The 22307-nt window shown below is 40.9% G+C and overlaps 1 protein-coding gene across 2 annotated transcripts; it reads left to right on the plus strand.

Moving 5' to 3' along the window:
- Window positions 1–1072: 1072 nt before the first annotated feature.
- On the plus strand, window positions 1073–21631 carry abcg4a (ATP-binding cassette, sub-family G (WHITE), member 4a). Of its 2 annotated transcripts, XM_026182539.1 has the most exons (16): window positions 1073–1746; window positions 3982–4219; window positions 9211–9258; window positions 9615–9732; window positions 9842–9974; window positions 10058–10108; window positions 11099–11244; window positions 11335–11458; window positions 11677–11791; window positions 11876–12015; window positions 13270–13368; window positions 13487–13655; window positions 13740–13840; window positions 13927–14085; window positions 18062–18180; window positions 18309–21631. In XM_026182539.1, exons 2-16 carry the CDS (start codon window positions 3991–3993, stop codon window positions 18532–18534), a joined length of 1977 nt encoding a protein of 658 aa, XP_026038324.1. In that variant the 5' UTR covers window positions 1073–1746; window positions 3982–3990; the 3' UTR covers window positions 18535–21631. The 2 variants fall into 2 exon arrangements, with proteins under 2 accessions (XP_026038324.1, XP_026038325.1); XM_026182540.1 differs by lacking the exon at window positions 9211–9258.
- Window positions 21632–22307: the final 676 nt, after the last annotated feature.

The raw sequence follows: 22307 nt of genomic DNA on the forward strand, positions 1-22307 counted from the left end.
GCTGTGGGTTTTTCTTTCAGATGGGTGGGAGAATATCTCTTTCCCTAAAGACAAATATTATGTTACGCAAACAAATTTTTCTTTCTTTTTTCTTTTTTTTAATCTTGACAGTAGAATAATAAATGTAAGTGAACTAAATGTGACCCAAGTCTTATCAGACGAACCTGGTTATGGGGGCACAAAACATCAATATAGAACTAAAAACGGCAGGTTCACCTTTATTTTGTGAACTGACTTATCCCCCATCACACCAAGGATGATCTACAGAGAATTCAATTAAAAGAACCAAAGTTTAAACCTGCTGATTTAGGTCTAAACCTTACCGTCTGAAAAAAACAATATGGTCCCTCCTCTTAGCAAAATGAGTCTGGCTGAGAAAGAGAGTAATAGGCTGGTTTGCTGAAATTGCTCGTCTGGCCACCAGAGAGTGAGAGCTCGTTTTAAGTTAGTCTGATTAAGAGGCAGGTGCGATTGGCTAAAAATGGTTTTGATTTCCTCTCAGGGGTGATGTAAGGCATGTAGGGCCCGCTTGAACGCGAGTAACCCCGTCTGTTTTACCGAAAATAACCCGGGCACTGCAGCATCAGCACCAGGCAGCTGCGCAGGTGCGGCCTTTAAAGAGACAGAGGGGCCTCATGTTTACAGCGATGGAGCCAGACTTTATCATATGTATCAGCATTGGATGTATACACTTAGCACATCTATGCATATACAGGCTGTATATTGTACGTTACCCCAGCAAGAGACAGCCCCAAATAACCACAGAGCAGAAATCAGCACAAAAACATGTTTAAATTGCGGTCACAGAGGCCAATTTAATCAAGAAGGCTCTAGCAGTCACAGCGATATGAATATATTCAATTAACTGTTTATGAGTTCCCAGTTTAAGTTCAGTGTCCCAGCTTTAAATCCCCCCCGTATTCTTAAAATGTTTCGGAAATGTGCTTATTATCGATCAGCCCTGCTGTCGATTATTGTTCACAGGTTTTATTTCCAATTCATTAAAAAACACCAGGTCGGGATGACGATTTGATCTGTCAAAAAAACAAAACACTGTTTCCTCCACTAGCATCTTGCCAGCAACGCCCTGCATCCCAGACCGGCGTGCGCACCACACAGACGCACTAACCGGCGAGAGGATAACGGCGGCTGCTCTGTCGGGCTGCAGCTGATGCTGCTGAAGCATCTGCAGCGCTGTTTGCTTGGTTTAGTGTGTGTGTCTGTGTGTGTGATTCCAGATGTCACCGACTGAGGATTGGCGTCCACACCGCTGCGGGGGATGTGTGTGAGTACAGGCCGTTTGGATGCGAGTTCGGGACGGACGGATTTCATGAAAGGAACAATCTCAGCGAGGGAAAACATGACAGTCTTCCCGCTCCCCTGACGATTCTCCGGGATGCAGTCATAGTCTGAGGCCGGACATGATATTAATCTCAGGGATTGCTGTAGTTGATGCGGGATGATGTGCGCCGCACCCCGAGTGATATTGATAAGGGGAACACAGCTCGGTCCTTCACTACCCCGCTGATTTTTTGCTTGACTGTGGCTCGTAGTGATCATCTTCATTTATTTATTTTTATTATTTATTTTTTATTTTTTGATTTTTTTTGCTGGGCTGGGACTATTTGGGAGACCTTCTGATGTGGAAGGACTGGGCTATTTTGCCTGAAGGGATCAATTGAGCACTGTTGCTCTCACCCGGAGGGAAACCAGGGCTGAGCTGCTCACCTGGTCATTTCAACACAAGTATGTGAAATGTTTTTCGTGTATGCGCGTGCATGTGTAATGAAACACACTGCATATTTAGAAATGACCGGTGAAGCCACTTTTACTGCAAGAATGTCCTCAGATCATACTAATGTATGACTCATCTACTTAAAAAAGTCACTTCTGCTAAATACTGTATCTGGCTTTCACCCTTTTACTGTTAACAGGTGCTTTTTGGAGAGATGTGAGCATCCCTCACCACCAATGGCAAGTCTCTGCAGGGCGCAGAATCAGTGCATATTGCACTGCTATACATTATAGTGATAACCATATTTCATCCCCCTGTATAGGAGACTTCTTCTATGGCTGTCTGAGCTCATGTGTCCTGTCTTTAGGGCCGCACATGGTGAAACACTGAGGCCTTCCTCTGACTGAGAGGCCATTAAAGTCTGTCAGGGTTTTACAACGCTTATATGCAGGCTTGTAATGGAAAGTCACTAATGGGAGGATGATCAATAGAAGCCTTGGTCAATCTTCATCACTGGCCCTCCTTTATCTGAGGATATTTTATTACACATACAGTAGGTCATCAGTGGCAGACACTGACTCAGAGTACTACTGCAAGCACTGCAAGGCTTGCATGACAGCAGCAGACGTTTGTAGCCTTTACAGTAATCGCTTAAACAGTTTGGATTTGCAAATACGCATCCCACAAATGTTTTCTGATATACTTTTACATCCATCCCAAATTTCAGTAGTATATGTGATCTGATTGGTGTCGTGTAATAATCATCAGTGGTACCTGCAATGATCACACTTGGACATGGCTAAGTGGATGATCTGGCGTGGTTTGTGTATGTGTATATTGCATGCATTGCAATATCCTGTTTATTTGTATCTGTCCACAATGGCTAAAACTGTCCTAAAGACATAATCATATTATTATTATTATTATTACTGTTATTATATTATTATTATGGTCATTTCAGACTTGCATAACTAGGTTTTTCTTTTTCAAAATTATTTGGATGTAATTTTGTAATTTTATGCATTAGTTTTGTTCTCTTAAAATTAGACACATACAAGACTTTTATATTATAAGAAAGATGATTATAAATAGTATAAATAGTATGTAAATAGTAGCTTGTTAAATATACATATGACCCACTAAGTCAGAGCAATCTGTGAACATACAGATAGTAGTCTCCACATTACTATGAAGGACATGCCAGTAAGCAAGTTCCACAATTTTGGACAATATCACACAAAATTTGATATAAGCCTGCTGCTTAAACACAGACATTATTGATCAAATGCATCTATACCATTTTTTCACCAATGCACCAATATGTTTGGTGTAACATGAATCAAGTAAATTTCATTTGCCCAGATTCCAATTTAAGTTTTTGTACTTATGTAATAACATTACATGTGATCAAGTTACTTAGAGTCAGGACTTTGGGCCTACATCATTCACTCACACAATAGTACTTTAATATGTTTATGTTGATGTGTAACATCCACGTAGTTCATTTAAAGGTTCTTAATAAAAAAAACTCGTACTGGTCAAAACCAGGCCACTCAATTAATTCCTTAAGCTGTCTGAATTAGGCCCGTTATCCCCCGAGTTAATTAAACTTAGTTCTAATAGTAATTTATGTGTGTCAAAACCTATTGACTATCATTAATGATTAATGAAATAACTGTGTTATAATTTTGTTTACACTTCCAACAGGCTGCTTTGACTCGGGGTGAATTTGTGTGAATCAGCAGAACTGCAAGTGTGCTGCAGGACTGAAACCAGATCCCAGCTCCTCACGCTCTGAATCTCATTCCCTTAAAACAGCCAGTCCATAGAATAAACTGTAATCAGATCATGTCCGGCACCTAGTTTTAGGATGATGTCTCCAGTTAAACTAAAACCATTCCTGGAACACACCCTTACGCACTCACCTCTGCTGAGCCTACAAAAGTCTATCAGTTTGTTCACTATGTAGAAATACTTCAAATGAATTAGAGCTTCTGCGTGCATAGTGCCGTTTACCGGCTAAAGTTTGAATTAATCTGGTTTATTATGGTGTCTTTTATTTCTAACTACATCTAGCACGTGACACAAAAACTATCTCTGTCAGCTATACTTTGTGATTAACGAAGCTTGCTTTGGTTCATTTATCAGGGGAGCTACACTTCATAACCTGTATAAAACCAGAGATACGAGACGCCATTGCTTTTGAAGCAGAGACTGACACGTCTCCCTCTCGCCCTCCCCTGCAGCCTTTCAGCATGGCTGAGAAGACGATCGAGCAGGGCTCGGTCAGCATCCCCATGGAGGAGACCAAACTTCATGGCGGAGCGCCTCAGGAGGCGCCGCTGCTCACCCACCTGAAGAAAGTGGAGAACCACATCACTGAGGCCCAACGCTTCTCCCACCTCCCACGCCGCTCCGCTGTGGACCTGGAGTTCAATGAGCTTTCGTACACCATCCGGGAGGGTCCGTGGTGGAGGAGGAGAGGTACGGGCAATGCTTAATTCACACAGTAACCATGATGGATGAGCAAGCAAACATTACCAATGGCGATCAATACGAGGAGGCCTTTAAAAGCCTTTGTGACATTTAAGAAAAACAATTTTTTCTTGTTGTTGTTATTTTCTGTTACCTTTCTCCATTATTCTGCCACATATATCCCAGCCCACTACACACACACACACTCACACTCACAGACCTCCACCATGTTATAGCAGCCAGTGTGCCTGCAAGCTTTGCTGCGCTCAGCACAGTTTAGACATAGTAAATAATTTACACTTGCAGGTTGGCACGCTGCTTGCGTCTCTTTTGTGGCGATGGCGAGTCAAGCCCATGATTGAGCTGTTGAGCTTGAGCTTGTGAAATACAAACAGCGCTTAAACTCAACGCCCTTGTTGCTGATGAGCCTCCAGCCTTCAGTCGACTCGTCAAATAAACCACCCTCCGCAAACTGTTCGGTTTAGCTGCTTTTTTTAATGCTCTATATGCTCAAAAGGATGGGGGAATGTGAGGATAAAGGGTGCTTCAGAGGAATCCTTTATTTACACTAGGCACATGTTACCCTAGGAAAGCCTCTACATGATGCATTGCAGGTTGTGCTATTTTCAGTCTTTTGTAATATTGATGCGCATTATGAAAGCCTGGCAGAGGAGTATTGTGAAACCTGAATTCGTGGAGAGTATCAACAAGGAGCGAAGAGGAACAGCGAGGGTACCTCTAGCTTGGATCAATAATCCAGCGTTGCTTTGTCCATTGAAGCCCATGTTTTTTGGAGGCTAGTTTATTAAAATCAGCCCCTGGTTTGCTTCTGTTTTCTCATCGGGGTGCCTGCCTCAGCTCATCAGCCTGATGATGTGTGAACAGAAAGTGTTTCTCCATCAGCTTTTGCAAATTAAGTGGCTCCATTCATAAAGACGTTCTCCTTGTCATTTTACCCTCTGTCCAAACTCGCTGAACCTCCGATCACGCCTCATACTGGGCCCATCCTGCCCATTTGTTTTAACCAGCAAGCCATACCTAACTTTCTAATTTCACCTGTGCTGGAGTTTATTCTGAGGGGCTTGTCTGTGTTTGTGCCTCATTTACCCAGCTAAGCTCAGAGCTGCTCCTCTCTGATCAAAGCTGCAAAGACAGTGTAACAGCACAGAGCTTAGAACTGCTGATCTGCTGTGTGCGTTTATATCAAGTAAAACACACACGTTTTTATATAATTCCCACTGAATTACACATTGTAGGACAGCAAAGAGGACGAGCCGTGAGCAAGTGACGTCATTTGTATTTAATGTGTTTAAGTCTTTTGGTTAGCGACACACTGCTTGTGAGTCACCTCTGAAAATCTCTGTGATGAGCAGGAAGCAGAAGAACTTGTAATGCAGTGAACGTAGTTTCTGTTTACTGTAAGTCAGTGGAGGAAGGTAATGCATGAGCCGTCCTCTGTCTGTGTTATTGTTATTGTGGGCCCTTTTGTCGTGAGGCCAGTTATTTATCGCTGCTAGGATGAAGCTACTGTGACCCGCTTTCATGTTGAGGATATTTTCCTCCCGAGGGAGATAACTGGTGAAACACTAGCTCATACTTAAAAGGGGAGGGAGGGAGGAAGGGAGAGTGGGAAATGTTTACATGCCCCCAGGCGATTTACTGTGAGTTGCTCATTGCACCTGCACTGATCATCTGGTTAGTAGACAAAGGAGGGTTGCTTTTATTTATTTTTTTGTTATATTTGCAGCTTATTCATTGAATGCTGCACTTCCCGTACCATTATCCTTTTAGGGCTAATCTCAAATCTGTAAAAGGAGTGGTTCATGCTCAAAATGGAGCATAGATGCTCAGTTCTGAGACTCTGTGATGGAAATCATGCATCCTGCTTCATCACTGACATTGTCTTGCAGAAAGATTATGGATAATTTTCATTAGCATTGATCAAATATGAAAATAAAATCTCTACATGACGTCTGCATGATCAAATGAAGGTAAACTGGGAGCCACTCTGTTTGTTTGCCGTACGAAGGCTGGATATTATCTATTAAATATTCTGATCCCTTCAGTTTAACAGAGCTGTTTCTTCCGTTAAACAGCCAGGCTGAAAATGAGGCTGTGAAGTGAGAAAGAACTTACACTTCTATCACTCGCTCTTCATCTCTTATTGAGGCCCGTGGCTCCATGATGCATTGGCTCTCACCAGTAGCCTATAGCACACCCACGTCTCTGACTGAAGTGTCAGCTGTGTGGAGGACAGCCTAGACATCGGGTTTTGACAGAGAAGAGGAATGCATGCAAAAAAAGGGTTGTGTCTCTGGTTTTGCTGCTTTTTTAAAGAAATCATTTTTGTGCATCAAATGTATAAAAATGTTGTAGACGTGCAAAGCGGTGAAGTATTCTTTCTTTTTTCAGTCTGTTGTGATGGATTGTGTTTTTTCCCCCCAACCAGGTAGTATTTTAGCAGACACTTCCTTTAAGGATAGAATGAAATTAGATGAAATAGATACCAGTGAACAAACAGTAAACTCCAAGTGTGAAGGGAAAAAAGAAGAAGGTTTGTTGGGAAAGATCTAATAATTTTCTTTCACTTTAGACATGTGATGACCACACCTGATGCTATTCCCCTTCTTTGACTTTGTCCATGAGATCAGGCTTTAGTCACTCACTGAATAGAGCAGGGAACAGTGAGGTGAGCCACATAATCTATGGCTCTCATGGCACTGGGTTATGTCCCTGCAGACCCACACAGATAAGGCCATTATCGTCCACGGCTTGTAGCATCAGGTTAGATCATCAGTATGCACCACATGCCATGGCATCACTGCTTCTCTGGCAGCAAGCAGCTCTGCTGTCTGAGTGGAGGCTGTCTGATGTTATAGCACTGAAAGGAGGAGGGGGCACTACTTTTAGGCTATTTAACTCAGAAGGCTGGCAGCTGTGCTGCTGAGACCCTAATTACACAGCTCAAGACAGGAAAATGTGTCCATACGGACACTGGAGAAATGGGTAAGGCGAGGGAGACATGCGTCAAAAGCCAGGGTACTTAAAGCTCCTTTTGACATTCGATTTCAAAAAGATTTCAGGTTTTCTGTCAGCTCTTAAGCTGGTTGTTTTTGCTGTTCCCATTGTGCCTGGAGAACTGCAAAGGTTAGAGAAGTTCATCATTAAAACTGGAGTCATCTTCATTTGCAAGCCACACCAAAGCAACCGTTTGTTAAAACCGCTGCATGGGAGTAATGACTGTGGTTCATCTGTTGGTGCTAGTGAGGGCATCATCATCTTAGATTACTGCTTTAATATGCACACTCCAAACCCCCTGCAGGTCTCAGAGACTCTGAGAGCCTGGATATGTCTGAACTATAGTGTTTTTTTAAAACTAAGCTAAATTTCTTTTTTCTTTCCCGCTTATGAGTAATATTTATGAGTTTTCAGTTTTTGGTATTTTTTAATTTTGTGCTTAATCTTTTGGAACATTTTGTTTTCATATCTTTTGCATTTAAAGGTTTTCTTTTCTTGAATTAGCCTTTTATTGTTCATCTTTCTTTTAAGCATTTTAACGCATTACACAGAGCAGTTGAAACTGTCTTTGTGCTAAACAAATAAACTTGGTTTCCTTTGTCTCGCGCCCGAACCCTAGCCCCCTCTAACTGCAGTTCAAGCTTCATTCTGTATGCCAACTTCACTTAAGAAGTCACTTCTAACAGCAAGTGCATCTCTAATTTACAATAAGACTCCCTTTGCTGGGTGGTGGGGATGCCATGGCCAATACCTCTGCACTGTGACTGACAGGACTCTTAGTTCTGCTTAAAAGTGGTATTTATCGTCTGGGACTTTAAGTGGTGGAGTGAAAATAGGCTTTCTACCTGCATAACCGTCTGTTGAAGCTCTTCTAAAATTAGTGAACTGAGTCCGTTCCAACATGAGACACAAAACTGCCTGTTTCACTGTTACACTGTCGGGAGGCTGAAAAGTTTTTTTTTAACAAGTAGTTTAAAAATGACCAAGCGGATGGGTCGTAGCACTTTACATTCCAACACAGGATATAAGAGTTCATTTCATGCTTTTGTCTGTTGTAAAGCCTGAGGGTGGTAACACATACATTCAACAAGAGGAGCGCAGACCTCCACAAAGCCAGCTATAGGGGAACAATGTTACATTGTTATATTTCATAAATATTATTTTTGTTTTGTGTAGTGCATTAAACTAAATGGAAAGTGTCCTGTTGAAACTACTTGACATAGTTATTTTTATTTTTGACGATACAGTAAATGTGAACATGCATTCCAAGTGAATTACTACTAAATAAAGTAAGTTATTTGTCAATAACTGGACATGAATAACTTGAGCTGATTATATTTTATATCGCAGTGTATTTCTAATGAACTAAGCAGCTCATCCTCTGTCTCTTAACACTTTCTTTAAAGATATAATGTATTTGGGGTCAGTTTGAAAGAAAGGCAGATGTGACACGTAAACGTGAGGTCAGAGGTCAAATGTTACATGATATTTGGATGCAAACTATAATGCGATATTTAGTGTCATTTCCTAAATATTGCCAATACAAATAAAGGCAGCAGAAATGTAAGCGTAGTTTTAAAGATGAAGACATTTTATGAAAGTTTGACCTTATTTGACTTTGAAGAGGTCAGAGGTCGAAAGTAACATGATAGCTAGAATCCCAATGTGTTATTCCTTATATGCCTATATGTTGTCAGTACAAATAATGTCAGGAAGAAACATATAAAGCTATATATAACTATATAGCATTATTATCACTTTGACCTTAAGATCAATCTATTGAGGTCAGAGGTCAAATGTGGCATATTTAATACTTTTTAGGCTACTTTTAAAAGTTTTTTTTTTTTTTTTTAACCAATAAATCTTTAAGTTGACCTTGAAGACTTGGTGGATGTAAGCCAGTTTTTAATGGGCTGTTAATATCACCCTACTCTGCACTCCTACAAAGTTTTATCAGAATTTAATCAAAACTTTGTTTACAGACAAACTGACACGTGAACGCTGTGAAAAACACAACCTCGTTGGCAAAGGTAATAAAGTGCAGTACTCCCGCTCTAAACACTTTGAACGAGCTGTTTATCAGATCAGGAGCATTCAGTTTTATTTTTCCATCGTTACTCTTTTTTTTCCACACAGTTCTTGTACTTCTCGTTCTCATCGTCTTTCCGTATCATTTCAGGGCCACATTAAAAAAATGAATAAATAAAAGATTAAATGAATAAGTGAAAGAGTTCAATTTGAATCCAAAGGAAGAAACGCTCACATTAGACCTTATAACATTTGGCCTAAAACCATGAGTGTTAACTTTGAAGTAATGCTTATAAGAATAACTGGTGAAATTAATCACATGATTATAAATAACTCAGCTTTTTTTTGTTGTTGTCAGGTTATAAAGCCCTCCTGAAGTGTCTGTCAGGAAGATTTAACAGCAGAGAGCTGATTGGTATCATGGGGCCTTCTGGAGCCGGAAAGTCCACACTGATGAATATTTTGGCGGGGTACAGGTGAGCCCTGCACTTGGAGTTATTGCAGATGTGGAAATGGAAGATTGAATGATATGCACATGAAGAGGTCTCTCTCATGCTCAGAAGCTGGTACTGTGTTTAAAAACAGGGAGACCGGCATGAAAGGTACAATCCTGGTGAACGGCCGACCGAGGGATTTGAGGACTTTCAGGAAAATGTCCTGCTACATCATGCAAGATGATATGCTGCTGCCACACCTCACTGCGAGGGAGGCCATGATGGTGAGGTCATTAAAAAAGTAAAATCTTAACTTCTCATTGAATCCTAGTTCAGCAATGACAGCTGAGTTCTGTCTGTCTTTCAGGTTTCCGCCAATCTGAAACTGAATGAGAGCATGCAGGTCAAAAAGGAGCTTGTAAGTCTGAACTTACTGATGGTATTTCTGCATTACGTGCAGAAGCGGTTGCTGATGTTAGGGGTGTGGAAATGAATAGAAATGTGTCTAGCTGCAGAGAGTTTTGCTTGCCATTAATACAAATGTTTCTGAGGTAATTTGGGGTAAAACTGCAAAAAAAATGAGGAGTCTTACTTTTTGATCATTTTAATTTTGGGGGACTTTTAAGTCACCACTTTAACCTGAAACAGTTGTCTAATAAGAATTTATATTATGCTATTTAGAGAAGCAGGGCACAGACAAGACAGAGGAGGTCAACCTAATAGTTGCCTGATATAATGGAAATCAATGACCTATAGCAGGGGTGCCAAAGGTAAGGTCCAGGGACCAGAATCGTCCAAACAAAAACTCCTGTCCGGCCCCCTGGACTGCTTTGGAAAATGTTAAGGAAGGCATAAATTTTGGACTTTTAATTGTATTTCATAAGTTTGACAGCTTTTCTTACAAATAATGACTTCCCACCCTTGTTCAAATTACAAATAATTAAGTAATTAAGTAATAGATAAACAGTTACCTACTATAGAATTTTTATTTTCAGTAAAATATTTTTAAAAAGAAATTTTCTGCTTCTTCTGTACAGTGACAGAAAGGTGGGTTTAACTGGTCTGGCCAAAGTAACATTAAAGTGGGCTGTGGCCCGTGATGCAAAATAGGTTTGACATCCCTGCCTTATATTATCACAGCTAACCCAAGCCACATTATCACATTGGAGCCAGAATACTTGTCTGATCCACATCAAACAACACTGAAGGCAGCAAAACACTGTATGCTGATGTGCAGCTGCAGTTGATGACCACTGTCTTGTCTGCAGTGAAATCCTTCTGCTGCACATCACAGCATACATCCATATTTGGCTTTGAAGTTAAATCTCTTTCATATTGCACACCTCTATTTTTAGCTTTGAGTAAGCGCGCCGTGGCGTTCCAACACTTCTCTTTGTTTGGGTTGAAGGTGGACGAGATCCTGACCGCTCTGGGCCTTCAGGAGTGTGCTCAGACACGTACCATCTCTCTCTCTGGGGGCCAGTGTAAAAGACTGGCCATTGCCCTGGAACTGGTTAACAATCCACCTGTCATGTTCTTTGATGAGCCCACCAGGTAGGACAACACTCATCTGGATTAACTCTGTGTGATTTCAGCTGAAATGCAGTCTAAATAGTGCATCTTTCTTTGCGTGTCCCATCCAAGTGGTCTGGACAGCGCGTCCTGCTTCCAGGTCGTTTCCCTCATGAAGTCCTTGGCTCAGGGAGGACGGACAATCATCTGTACCATTCATCAGCCCAGTGCCAAGCTCTTTGAGATGTTTGATAAGGTAACTTGAGTGCTCTTTCTCCTGGGCATGCCTCACCACCCATTAGCTGCAGCTCAGACCTAGACTCTACATGCTTGCAGGGTTTGTTTCATGCAGCTGAAGCTGTGTGGCAGTCGATACCCGGCCCTGTTGTTTTGTCAGTTGTCGATGCATTATTCACGGAGCCATTGTGTTCAAAACTATGTTGATTACTCTGTACATGTGTTCTTATTCACCAGCTGTACATCCTCAGTCAGGGTCAGTGCATATACAAGGGCACAGTCCCTTACCTCATCCCTTATCTGAAGAACCTGGGTCTCCACTGCCCGACATATCATAATCCAGCTGATTTCAGTGAGTTGATTACAAGTGTATATCCATGCATAACTTTTTATATGTTATGCATCGTTCTCATTAGCTTGTCCTCTCTATTCCCAGTCATTGAGGTGGCATCGGGGGAGTACGGAGACCTGAACCCAGTGCTGTTTGACGCAGTCCAGGGCGGACTGTGCTCAGAGGAGGGCAAGAAGAACTCGAGGGACAAAACTGACTCCTCTTGTCCCTCACAGTGTCACAGTGTAAGTGATATCAGCGCTTTAACACATCACACACACCCTGTGTGTCTGGTATTTAACATTATTAAACCCCTGAAAGTACCAGACTTTACTCATTTTAAAGAATTGTTCATTTATTAGGAAAATTGATCAAATCTTGCTTTTTGTTGTCTCTGGTTTTCCTGGAATTAACCACGTTCGTTATTGTTGTCTACTTCTATTAACAATTAGATGCAGGCAACATATTTCTAAACTACAAAGCCACCATATAATAGAAATGATAAACGATACCTTTATAAAAAGTAGTAGTGCTGTACTTACTGGGGTTGTATTTCACCACAGATACTCAAATTGCTCACAGCTGAATGGGAACCTTAAAAATGCTGCTATGACAGCCAATAAAAAATATAATCAGTAGCTAAAAATTGAGGCAACAAAATAAATAAAAAATAGACCTTTCCTATTTCCTATTCACAGTAATACCTTTTAAATGGTACAATTTTTTCATCCCTACTCCACTGATCCGTCTCATTAGTCTCTATAAGCTGTCTTCTCACTATGTCTTTCTCAGCCCTATAATATAATAACTTAATAAGAGCATCAGCAAAAATGCTAGAACCGTGACTGTAAACCACCCACAGCTGTCTGCTTTACGGTTACTCCTGTTTAATGCATACTGCAGTTTTGCCCTGCTGCTTCCTTTAAGCGCAGTGAGGTCATTGATTTTCTCTGTTATTCTTTGTTATGCACTTATTACCCTTCTGATTCTGATTGAGCCAGAAGACAAACACCACTTTTGTATCTGTCCTTTAAATAAAACTACAGCTAGTGTGTATTTAGCTTAGATCTGCACAGGAAGTGGAGTTTTGAGTTTGAACCTGGTCCGTGTGGAGTTTGCGACCACTCCTCACGCTTCGAGCTTACTTTGGTTTCTTCATGAAAGCACACTGGGTTAATTCTGCTGTCACTGTGCCCTTGACCAAAGCAGTGGCCTACATGAAGAGCTGGCCCCTGGGTGCTGCTGCATCCTGATACTGCTCCTCCTAGTAATAATAATTAGAGAGAACATGTTTCCCTGTGGAGTTGAATAGAGATATCCTTATCGTCATAGTTTTCAATTTCATTTTTGTAAAACAAAACAAGTTATAGACAGTAAGTAAACTGCAAGTGTCTCTGCCACTAGACAGAAACACTCTTGTTTAAAATACACCAAGAAATAATGCTACATGTTATCATTTTAACTGATATGAGTACTCTATTATTTCTAATTTTGCACAGGACACAGGAACACTTGAGAAGCATAGCTTCGCCACCAGTACATTCACACAGTTTTGCATCCTCTTCAAAAGAACCTTCATTACAATATGCAGAGATACGGTATAGTATTTACTCTATAAATATCTCCAGATTTTATCAATTAAAATTCACTTAAACTTTGTTTTTATTCTTGTCATGAGTTACAGACTTTTGAGTTTTATTTCTTTTTTTTCTCAAGGTGCTGACCCACCTTAGGGTGATGTCCCATCTGTCCATTGGAGTACTCATTGGCCTGCTCTATCTCAAAATTGGAAATGATGCCAGCAAGGTTTTCAACAACACTGGCTTCCTCTTCTTCTCTATGCTTTTCCTCATGTTTGCTGCCCTGATGCCCACAGTGCTAACCTGTAAGACTTGTCTTCTATGCAGAGAGTGGAAGTTGTTTGTCTGTTACAAGTGGAAAGTCTTTAAATGCCGCTGTTGTTCCACAGTTCCTCTAGAGATGTCTGTGTTTGTGAGAGAACATCTTAACTACTGGTACAGCCTGAAGGCCTATTACTTGGCCAAAACCATGGCTGACATACCGTTCCAGGTAGTGTTTTGCTTTTTGAACACTTCGTATTTTGTGCATGCGTGGAGTACAGTTTAAACTAATTGCATTAAAAATGTGCTTCACAGGTGATTTGTCCAATTATGTACTGTAGTATAGTGTACTGGATGACAGAACAACCTGCAGAGGTGGGTCGCTACCTGCTCTTTATGGCCTTGTCTACATCCACAGCGCTGGTGGCGCAGTCGCTGGGTCTGCTTATAGGAGCTGCATCAACATCTCTGCAGGTAAGTAATGGAGTGTTCTCTCCCAACAACGTACAAGAAAAAAATAAATGCACCCATGTGGTTTTATAATGATAGAGGCAAAGTTAAGCTACTTCATAATAAGTAGCTTGGTGCACCCCAAAAAGTACATAAGCAAAAGTACACAAGTACATGTACTATTTAAGATGGGGAAATATTGCTTCTTTTTTTTTTTTTTTTGCAAAATTACTAAGAAATTACACAATATTTAAAGTTGCTTACAGTGTAAGTTGTGTCTTCTTTTCTGTAAAATAACCCAAACTTATGCACAACTTAAAATTACTTAAAATGTAATTATTTGTTCTTTCCTGTATGGTACCTGAAGTTATGCAGTACTTAAACCTACTGATACACAATCTAAAATTACTTACACATTACTTAAAATTACTTAAAATGTAATTATTTCTTTGTTTCCTGTAAAAACCGGAGTTGTTACCTCCTTATTCTAGTGTCCCTGCCTAAGTATTTGTAGGTAAATATAATACATTGAAATTTCAAATAAAATACAATGAAATTTCATTTAATTACAGGGGAATTATACCCTTAGTTATGGGCTATATTATAAATGCTTGAATATGTAAAAATGGGCCTGTAGTGCACTGACTGAATTTCAGTAAAGAAAAAGATGTTTGTGTGTCAGATTTTGCTTTTTTCGCTGCTGGACTGTCTCTACTGTTTGAAATAAATCGAACGGGCTCACACAGCAGAGTTGTTACTACAGTGGGTGGTTTTAGTCATACATTTACTCTGAACAATGCTGCGAACATCTTGGCATTAAATGGCACTTTTTCGCATGTAGCACACAACAAGAGATTGTGTGTGTCAGATGAGGTGTTGTAATCATTTATTGTTTAACGTAGGTGGAGGTGGTCACCCTTTATCAAAAAAGTATCCCTGCAATCCAAAATTTTTATTAACGAAATTTTCTGTGTTTTTGGTAAACTGGCTTTGTTTATTCTGGCAAGTCTGCATTTAGGAATGATAGCTTTGTTTAAAAGTGGAAGGTGTGAGGGTTGGGTTTTTAGAATAGAATAGAATAGAATAGAATAGAATAGCCCTTTATTGTCATTGTACATGTACAATGAAATTGTAGGTGCTCCTCTCCACTCACTAAATAGTAGACAGTAGGAATAAACTGCAAACAGGAGAAAACAGAAAGTCAAGATAGATATATACAAGATAAGATAAAAGGCATACAATGGAGAACAAAATAGTTGCAAAGTGCTCAGAGGTAGTGCAAAGTAAAGAAGCTGTTAATGAGTCTGGAGGTGTAGGACCTAATCGACCTGAGGTGCCAACCAGAGGGCAGCGGGTCAAACAGGTGGTGGGCGGGGTGCAAGGGGTCACCTGTGATGGCTCTGGTTCCTGAGACAGGAGGATCTGGCAATGGTCTCCAGGAGTGGCAAAGTGCAGCCAATGGTTTTTTGGGCAGTGTTAATTACCCTCTGCACAGCCTTTCTATTCTCAGTTGTGGCTCCTAAGGACCAAACACCCAGGCACTATGAGAGCACGCTCTCCACTGAGGAGCGGTAAAAGGCCAGCAGCAGCTTCTGGTCCACGTTATTCTTCCTCAGAATTTCCCAGGGGAGGGGTGGTTTCAAGCTGAGCAAAGAAGGTGTTGTGCTCCCCTGTGAGTTTGAGGCTGCTGTCGGGGGTTGTGGGGCTCTGTCCTTTGTAGTTACTGAAAGTTTGGATACCTCTCCACAACTGCTGGGTGTTGGTGGTGGTGAAGAAGCCCTCTATCCACCTCCTGCAGGCCTCCTTGGCCCATTTAATGCCATTCCTCAGGTTGGCGCTGGCAGTGCAGAACAGGGAAATGTCCCTCAGCCTGAAGGCTGAGTTATGAGTCATGAACAGAGCCTGTACTTCACTCGTTATCTAAGGTTTTCAGTTAGGAAAAACCTGGATGTCACATTCTCTACACAGCATTTAATGTAGAAAAGGACAGACTGAGTGGAGGTTTCCAGGTCCTTCTGTTCAAAGATTGACCAGTCTTTCAGATCAAAACAGAGCATCATCTGGCCATGTTTTAATGACATGGGTGCTTCGAGGGGTTTATTTCCTGAGGGGAATGCAGGCAGGGATGAGGAGCAGATAGAGGTGGTCAGATTGTCCTAGGTGGGGGAGGGGTGTTGCTCTGTAGGCACGCTTGATGTTACTGTGACCTTCTGTGAAGGCTTCTGTTGTTGGTGAGGCAAAGTTACACTGGATGCATTGTTAATACATTTCTGCAGATAGTTGGTTAATAAACCACACTGTTTCAGTTTTTATTTTGACATTTGTTCAATAAAAAACATAACATGTATGCAACATGTAAATAAAGAGAATGGTAAAAGGACTGGATCTTATATAACACTTATCTACTCTGCCTGAGACACTCAGTGCTTTATACAACTCACCTAATTCACTTTTTAAAAATGCTTTTTCTACATAAGTGCTTTCTGTCAAACATTCACAGTCCAATGGATGCATCAGAGAGCAACTTGTGATTAGTATCTTGCCGAACAGCCATCCCAGAATGGTGGATACTGTGTGTATTTATATAAAGGTTTCTTGACAGAGTTTGATAAGGTGTCTAGCTGATGTTTTAAAGTTATGCAATTACTTGGTTATTATATTTTTTAAATAACTTGTTATCCAGCACTGACGTGGATGCTGACAAGTATCCCAGACTTCGCAGTGGCATAGTGTCTTCTTACCACTTGTAGTTTGCCACAATGAATGATAAGGTCCTCAAAAATCTGTAATGCAATGCAATGGGGAAAAAAGCAGCACTTATAATGACAGTTCCACAATGTAACAGAACAAATTTTACATTGCAGAAAGTTGATTCAGTTCATCCGGACGTTGTGTTATCTTCAGTCTCAGCTGACTGCAGATCTCCCAGCCTTATAAACAAGGCAGCTGCACAACAATCACAACGAGCAGCATCGCCTAACAATGAGCCATGAGCTCAGTTTGTGGTCATTAATATGCACATTACATTCAGAGAGCGTTGTGGCATGGTGGTTTGCAGCAACAAGGTCCTGGGTTTGAATCTCCTTTCTGTGTGGTCTTTGTATGTTCTCCCCAAGTCTGCACGGCTTCTCTCCGGGTACTCCAGCTTCCTCCCACAGTCCAAAGACATGTAGTTGGTGAGGTGAGGTTAGGTTAACTTGCAATTTTAAATTGACTATAGGTTTAAATGTGAGTGTGAATGATCTGTGTGTCAGCCTTGCAACAGACTGGTAGCTTCTTCAGGGTGTGGCCCACCTCTTGGCTTCAGACGCTCCCTTCTTCTCAAGAAAAAAGGAAAAAGAACATGGATGGATAATATGCATATTAAAATGACAGTTAATCAGCAATGTGAAGATACTCTTAGGTACCCTCCTTGATCTAGACATGGTTGCTCTCCTTTTATACATATGGCCGTTTGCTCAAACCAGCTCTCCTCCATGTCTAGGCTGATCCTCATCCTCATCACTGAAAGAGTGCCCCCTACTCCGTAGGTATACGGTAACTAAACTGCAACATCCCACCTTTGATGTGGCTTCCCAGCGGTTCCCCAAGTCTCTGTAAACAGCACATATGGCCACTGAGCAAGGGTTATGATAATTTGCATATTAACAATCATGAAGCTGATCTTGTGTTAGGTAGTGGTGCTGGTTTTGATTTTTGTGCAGCTGTACTGTTAATATGGAGAATGTGCAGTCAGCTGAGATGGAAGAAATCACTTAGATGAGTTATAAATGTTCTTCTAACTGAAAAATGCTGTCTCCAGATGAACTGAATCAAGGTTCCTTAGCTGCATCATCAAGGATGCACCAAGCGTGCATTTTATAGAAAAAGTGACCAGTGTGAGCAAACAGCGGATAATGATAATGATCTAAAATGCTATACTACAATACTTTCTTTTGTCTGCTTACAAGGTAAGAAATTAACTTTTTCATATGATTTTTGCTGCTAATTCATTCCACAGGTGGCAACATTTGTGGGCCCAGTCACAGCCATACCTGTCCTCCTTTTCTCTGGCTTCTTTGTCAATTTTGACACCATTCCCAAATACCTACAGTGGAGTTCTTATGTTTCCTATGTCAGGTATGTCAGCTACCAATGAATTTCTAAGGCTGTTGAATAGAAAATCAAGCTTTTTCTAAACTCATTTTAGTAATTGGTTTCTGTGGTTTGACTGTCTACACTGACTCTCTTTAATCACCCACTTTTAGGTATGGCTTTGAGGGGGTGATACTCTCTATTTATGGGATGAACCGGTCTGAGCTTGAATGTCCAGACCCTGTGTGTAAGTTTCAAAAGCCAGAGGAGGTCTTGCAGCTGTTGGATGTGGAGGACGCAAAGCTTTACGTGGACTTCATGGTGCTGGGGGTTTTCTTCCTGATCCTCAGACTCGCCACTTACCTGGTTCTGCGCTACAAAGTCAAGTCAGAGCGTTAAGACGTCCAGAGGCACAGTGCTGATGGATATGGATGCTCATGAATATCCCAGAAGTGTGAGATAGTAAGAAAACCTATCCTCTCTCTTTTTCAGTTTCAACATTTCAAAATCAATCGAGTATGTGCTGCACCATTACTCAAACTGTACAGTATGGTACAGATTGAAAAGGTTTACTGATAAGAAAATGAAAAGTTTCAACTGTGAATTGTTGTTCCCTGCACACTGTTACTGTATGCCAGGTAATGGTCACCATCACCTTTCATAAATACAATAAAATATTGCTCAGTGGCACCATGAGTGGACAGAACACCCCCCAAAAAAGCAGATCGCATGTTTCATTAAGCTGAGAATTTTGAAAATGTACTTTTTTTGGTGACTCCAGGAAAGTGTTTGTAACTTGGAGCTTCTTAATCCAGTGCCTAAAAGGTATTTCAAGGCCCACAACAGAATCTGCTTAATTGACACAAAGAACAGCAGCCATCAAGATGACCCTGAAACGTGATTTCAAGTCAGATCCTCTGTTATTGCCAACAGAAAAGTGGAAGCCTTTTTTGGGGCTCATCTCTCTCTCCTGTAGGATAATCTTGTCAGGTGTCCTTACCAAAATGCACGACGTGGCGACTTGTCTTTATGGAACAGAAATCGACTGCCAGTGGATGACTCTCCTCGCTGGAGACCATTTTCGCAGGCCTTTTGCCCCAGCGCTCACAGTGATGGGACACTTTGCCTCGGATGAAGAGCTTGTGAATATGTTAAGCAATGTGTCTTATACAAAGACTGACATGGATTCGCCCCGCATCCGGCCCTAACGACTCCTTACTTGCTCCTGCACGTGTTTGCTTCTGCCACAACTCGGGAAGCATTGAGTGAATTGGGAGCGACACGTGAAAGCGAGTAAGCTGTTTGCAGCCTGATGCAGTGGGCCGTCTTCATCGCAGACAGAATAGCATTTTAGGTGAAGTGCAATAGAATATATTATGGCTAAAAAATAGCAAAAAAAAAGGAGAAGAAGAAGAAGAAAAAGTGTTGTTTGTCTAATCAGTGTCGCTCTTTTGACACAGTTCTTTGAAATGCTTGTTTCCACTCGTATGACTCTTTAGCTGCCTCCTCCCTGAGCTGAAAAAGGAAGTCCCCTCCTCCTTTCCTCCTCTTTCTCTCTGCTTTGCTGATGTCTGACAGATGCGTGTTGTTCAAAACAATGTTAGATACTTGAAATGCTGGCTGGGCGGTTTTTGTGCCTCTGAACTAGAATGATTTGAGTTTTCTCTGCTTCCTTGTTTGCACATACACTACACCTTATATCTACATACTGGCTCTCTATTTCTCTCTCTTACACACACACACACACACACGCAGAGGTACATTACAGACATACACACACACATCACCATGGCAATGTTTAGAAGAGCCTCTCCTAGTCACACGGCAATGCAAATATTTTCCAATAGACTTGCTATGAAATATTTCTTACTCCAACTATGCTACTTAGTAATCCTTATTATAATACTTCAAATAATGTGAGTATATAACCAATGATTGTACAGTGAGTATGTCATGCTGTAAACAAATGTACATTTGCACTTTTCAGTGTATCTTTATTGTTTTTTCTTATTTATTTGTATTTAGTTTTATTTTTTTAAACCTACAAGACGAGTGCTGCTTGAAAGTGCAATGGGGGAAAGAAAACGGCACATGGATGTTGCATGATCATCTTAGGAGTGAAATTTATGAGATATTAAATTTTAGAGTATGGGACAGTGGTTTTATTTCCTCATCCAAACATATCTGTCCCGCCACGTTTGAGGAGATGCGAATCCTCCGCTCTGCACTGAGCATTTCTTTTAGAACATCTGGAGCCACGTGTGCGTCACTAGTGCGGATTAAAGATGACACGATCAGGAGTGAAAAGAGGCGAATGTACGAGACGTCCTGGATGGAAGAAGGCAGGGATACAGAACAGAGAGCCAAATATGTCATTATGTAGCTAAAGAGGTTCGCAGTCTCTTTGGGAAGCAGCTGGATTGGAGAGCAGATCACTAATCACTAATCTGCTTCGCTGTTCAGCACAGAGATGGCTGTGATTAATAGCAATAGTTCACATCGTGATGTTTATGAAACCTCCTGCAGTTTATAAGGTTTATGTTCTTCTTACCGGTTCTATTATGTGCAATAACCACACAAAGGCAACTCTGTGAGACCAATTACATGAAATGTGACGCTGAAATTTTTTCGTTGTAGTGCGTTCGTTGCTTGTGTTCAGTGACAAAAGCTAATGTAGGGAAATGGATTGTCAGAAAGATTTTCACCTCAAAGACCAAAGCGGGATCATAACATTTATTCTAATATCAGGATAATTATAGAAAAAATGCATGGAATGAAATAAAAGGTGTTTAAACTCAATTTTCCTACAAAAACAGATGATATGTGTTTTAAGTTTCTCTAAATTGGAAGCAGAAACTTAACTGCAACTCCAACGCCAACCAATAAACAGTCATCAAGTAACTGGACAGTCTGGGGGAGTTTGGGGCTTAGATGTTAAGGCCCGTGGTACCAAAGACGAAAACAAGTCTCCCTTCTTCTCCCCCATAATGTGCATGCAGTGTCCAATATTACCATTAATTTTCTGACCAAAATAAGTGCTCTGAGGACACATTAACAAAGTCTGTAGTACAGTCAGTTTGTCTGGTAGAATCCCTGATTAGCTGATTATAAATGAGGTGTGGGAAGATGTGAGATGTGTGTAAGCGTTATGAAGTAGCTATGGAAGTGAAATTGCAGGATGCAATATCACTTGAACGCATGGTGACGTCACACTGTTTGCGCAGTCTCTTTATCACTTTGCAAAATCATTTCACAGCTTCATCCGTTTGCTCATAAGAAGCCACCGGGCTTATTGTGCACTCGCATGGTAAAGAGTAATATGCAGGCTATCCCTACAGAAAGCTTGGACTCTTATTAAAAATGTGTGATGGGATTAGAGGTAGTTGTTTTATCTAATTTTCCGCTTAGAGTTTAATTTCTGATTTTAAAAAAAATGCAAGTTCTGTATACTGAACGCTGTTCCGAGGATTATATTAAAGATCATTTATAACCTTTACCCTTTCTTTGTGAGATGATTTGATCGGACACTGATCGCTGATACTTTTTCCATAACCATATTTATACACTGAAGAGTAGCAAACACTTAATTATTTGTGATTCTTTCCAGTGCTCAGGAGTACACTCATCGTGAGCATTTTCACAAGACTCGTTTAGCTTTAAATTTACATTAGAGGCATTTAGGTAACCCAGTAGTAGCTCGGCTGCTGTTTCGTGCCATGTATTGATGCGAAAACCTCTTGAAACAGCTTTTTCAAATACGGGTGTGCTTTAAAACATAAATCATAAAGCTGAGGGGCGTGCAGGAAACATCAGGAAGAACCAGAAAATGATTTCCACATTTTATTGCACATTTTATAGCTCCGAAGCTCCCCAGTCCTGTTGACTTGGAGGGCAGTAATTGCAGAGAGGCACAATGTAGCAGGATGAGAGGGGCTGAAGTGTTTCCACAGATGTACATAATGGGTTTATCCAGAGTGGTGAAGCAGTTCAGTCATAAATTACGTTCCTCATCTCAGCAGAAGGTGACAAAAGAAAAGCAGCTTCAACATAAACGCTCTTTTTCTACATTCACTGGGAAAATATTTAGTTGGGTCTGAATAGGAAGCTAGATTTCAAACTTAATCTACTCTCATTTTTTAAAATAGAGAGAAAATACATGAAAAAGCATGAAG

Source organism: Astatotilapia calliptera, chromosome 10 (assembly GCF_900246225.1).
Source record: "Astatotilapia calliptera chromosome 10, fAstCal1.2, whole genome shotgun sequence".
Taxonomy (NCBI): Eukaryota; Metazoa; Chordata; class Actinopteri; order Cichliformes; family Cichlidae; genus Astatotilapia; species Astatotilapia calliptera.

Bases quoted from the DNA above. Each gene is read 5' to 3' on its own strand.
- abcg4a (XM_026182539.1), top strand. From the start codon at position 3,991: ATGGCTGAGAAGACGATCGAGCAGGGCTCGGTCAGCATCCCCATGGAG. The intron at 13,369-13,486 runs GTATAGTATTTA...TTTTTTCTCAAG, and splicing joins TTACAATATGCAGAGATACG to GTGCTGACCCACCTTAGGGT. The intron at 14,086-18,061 runs GTAAGTAATGGA...TTCATTCCACAG, and splicing joins CTGCATCAACATCTCTGCAG to GTGGCAACATTTGTGGGCCC.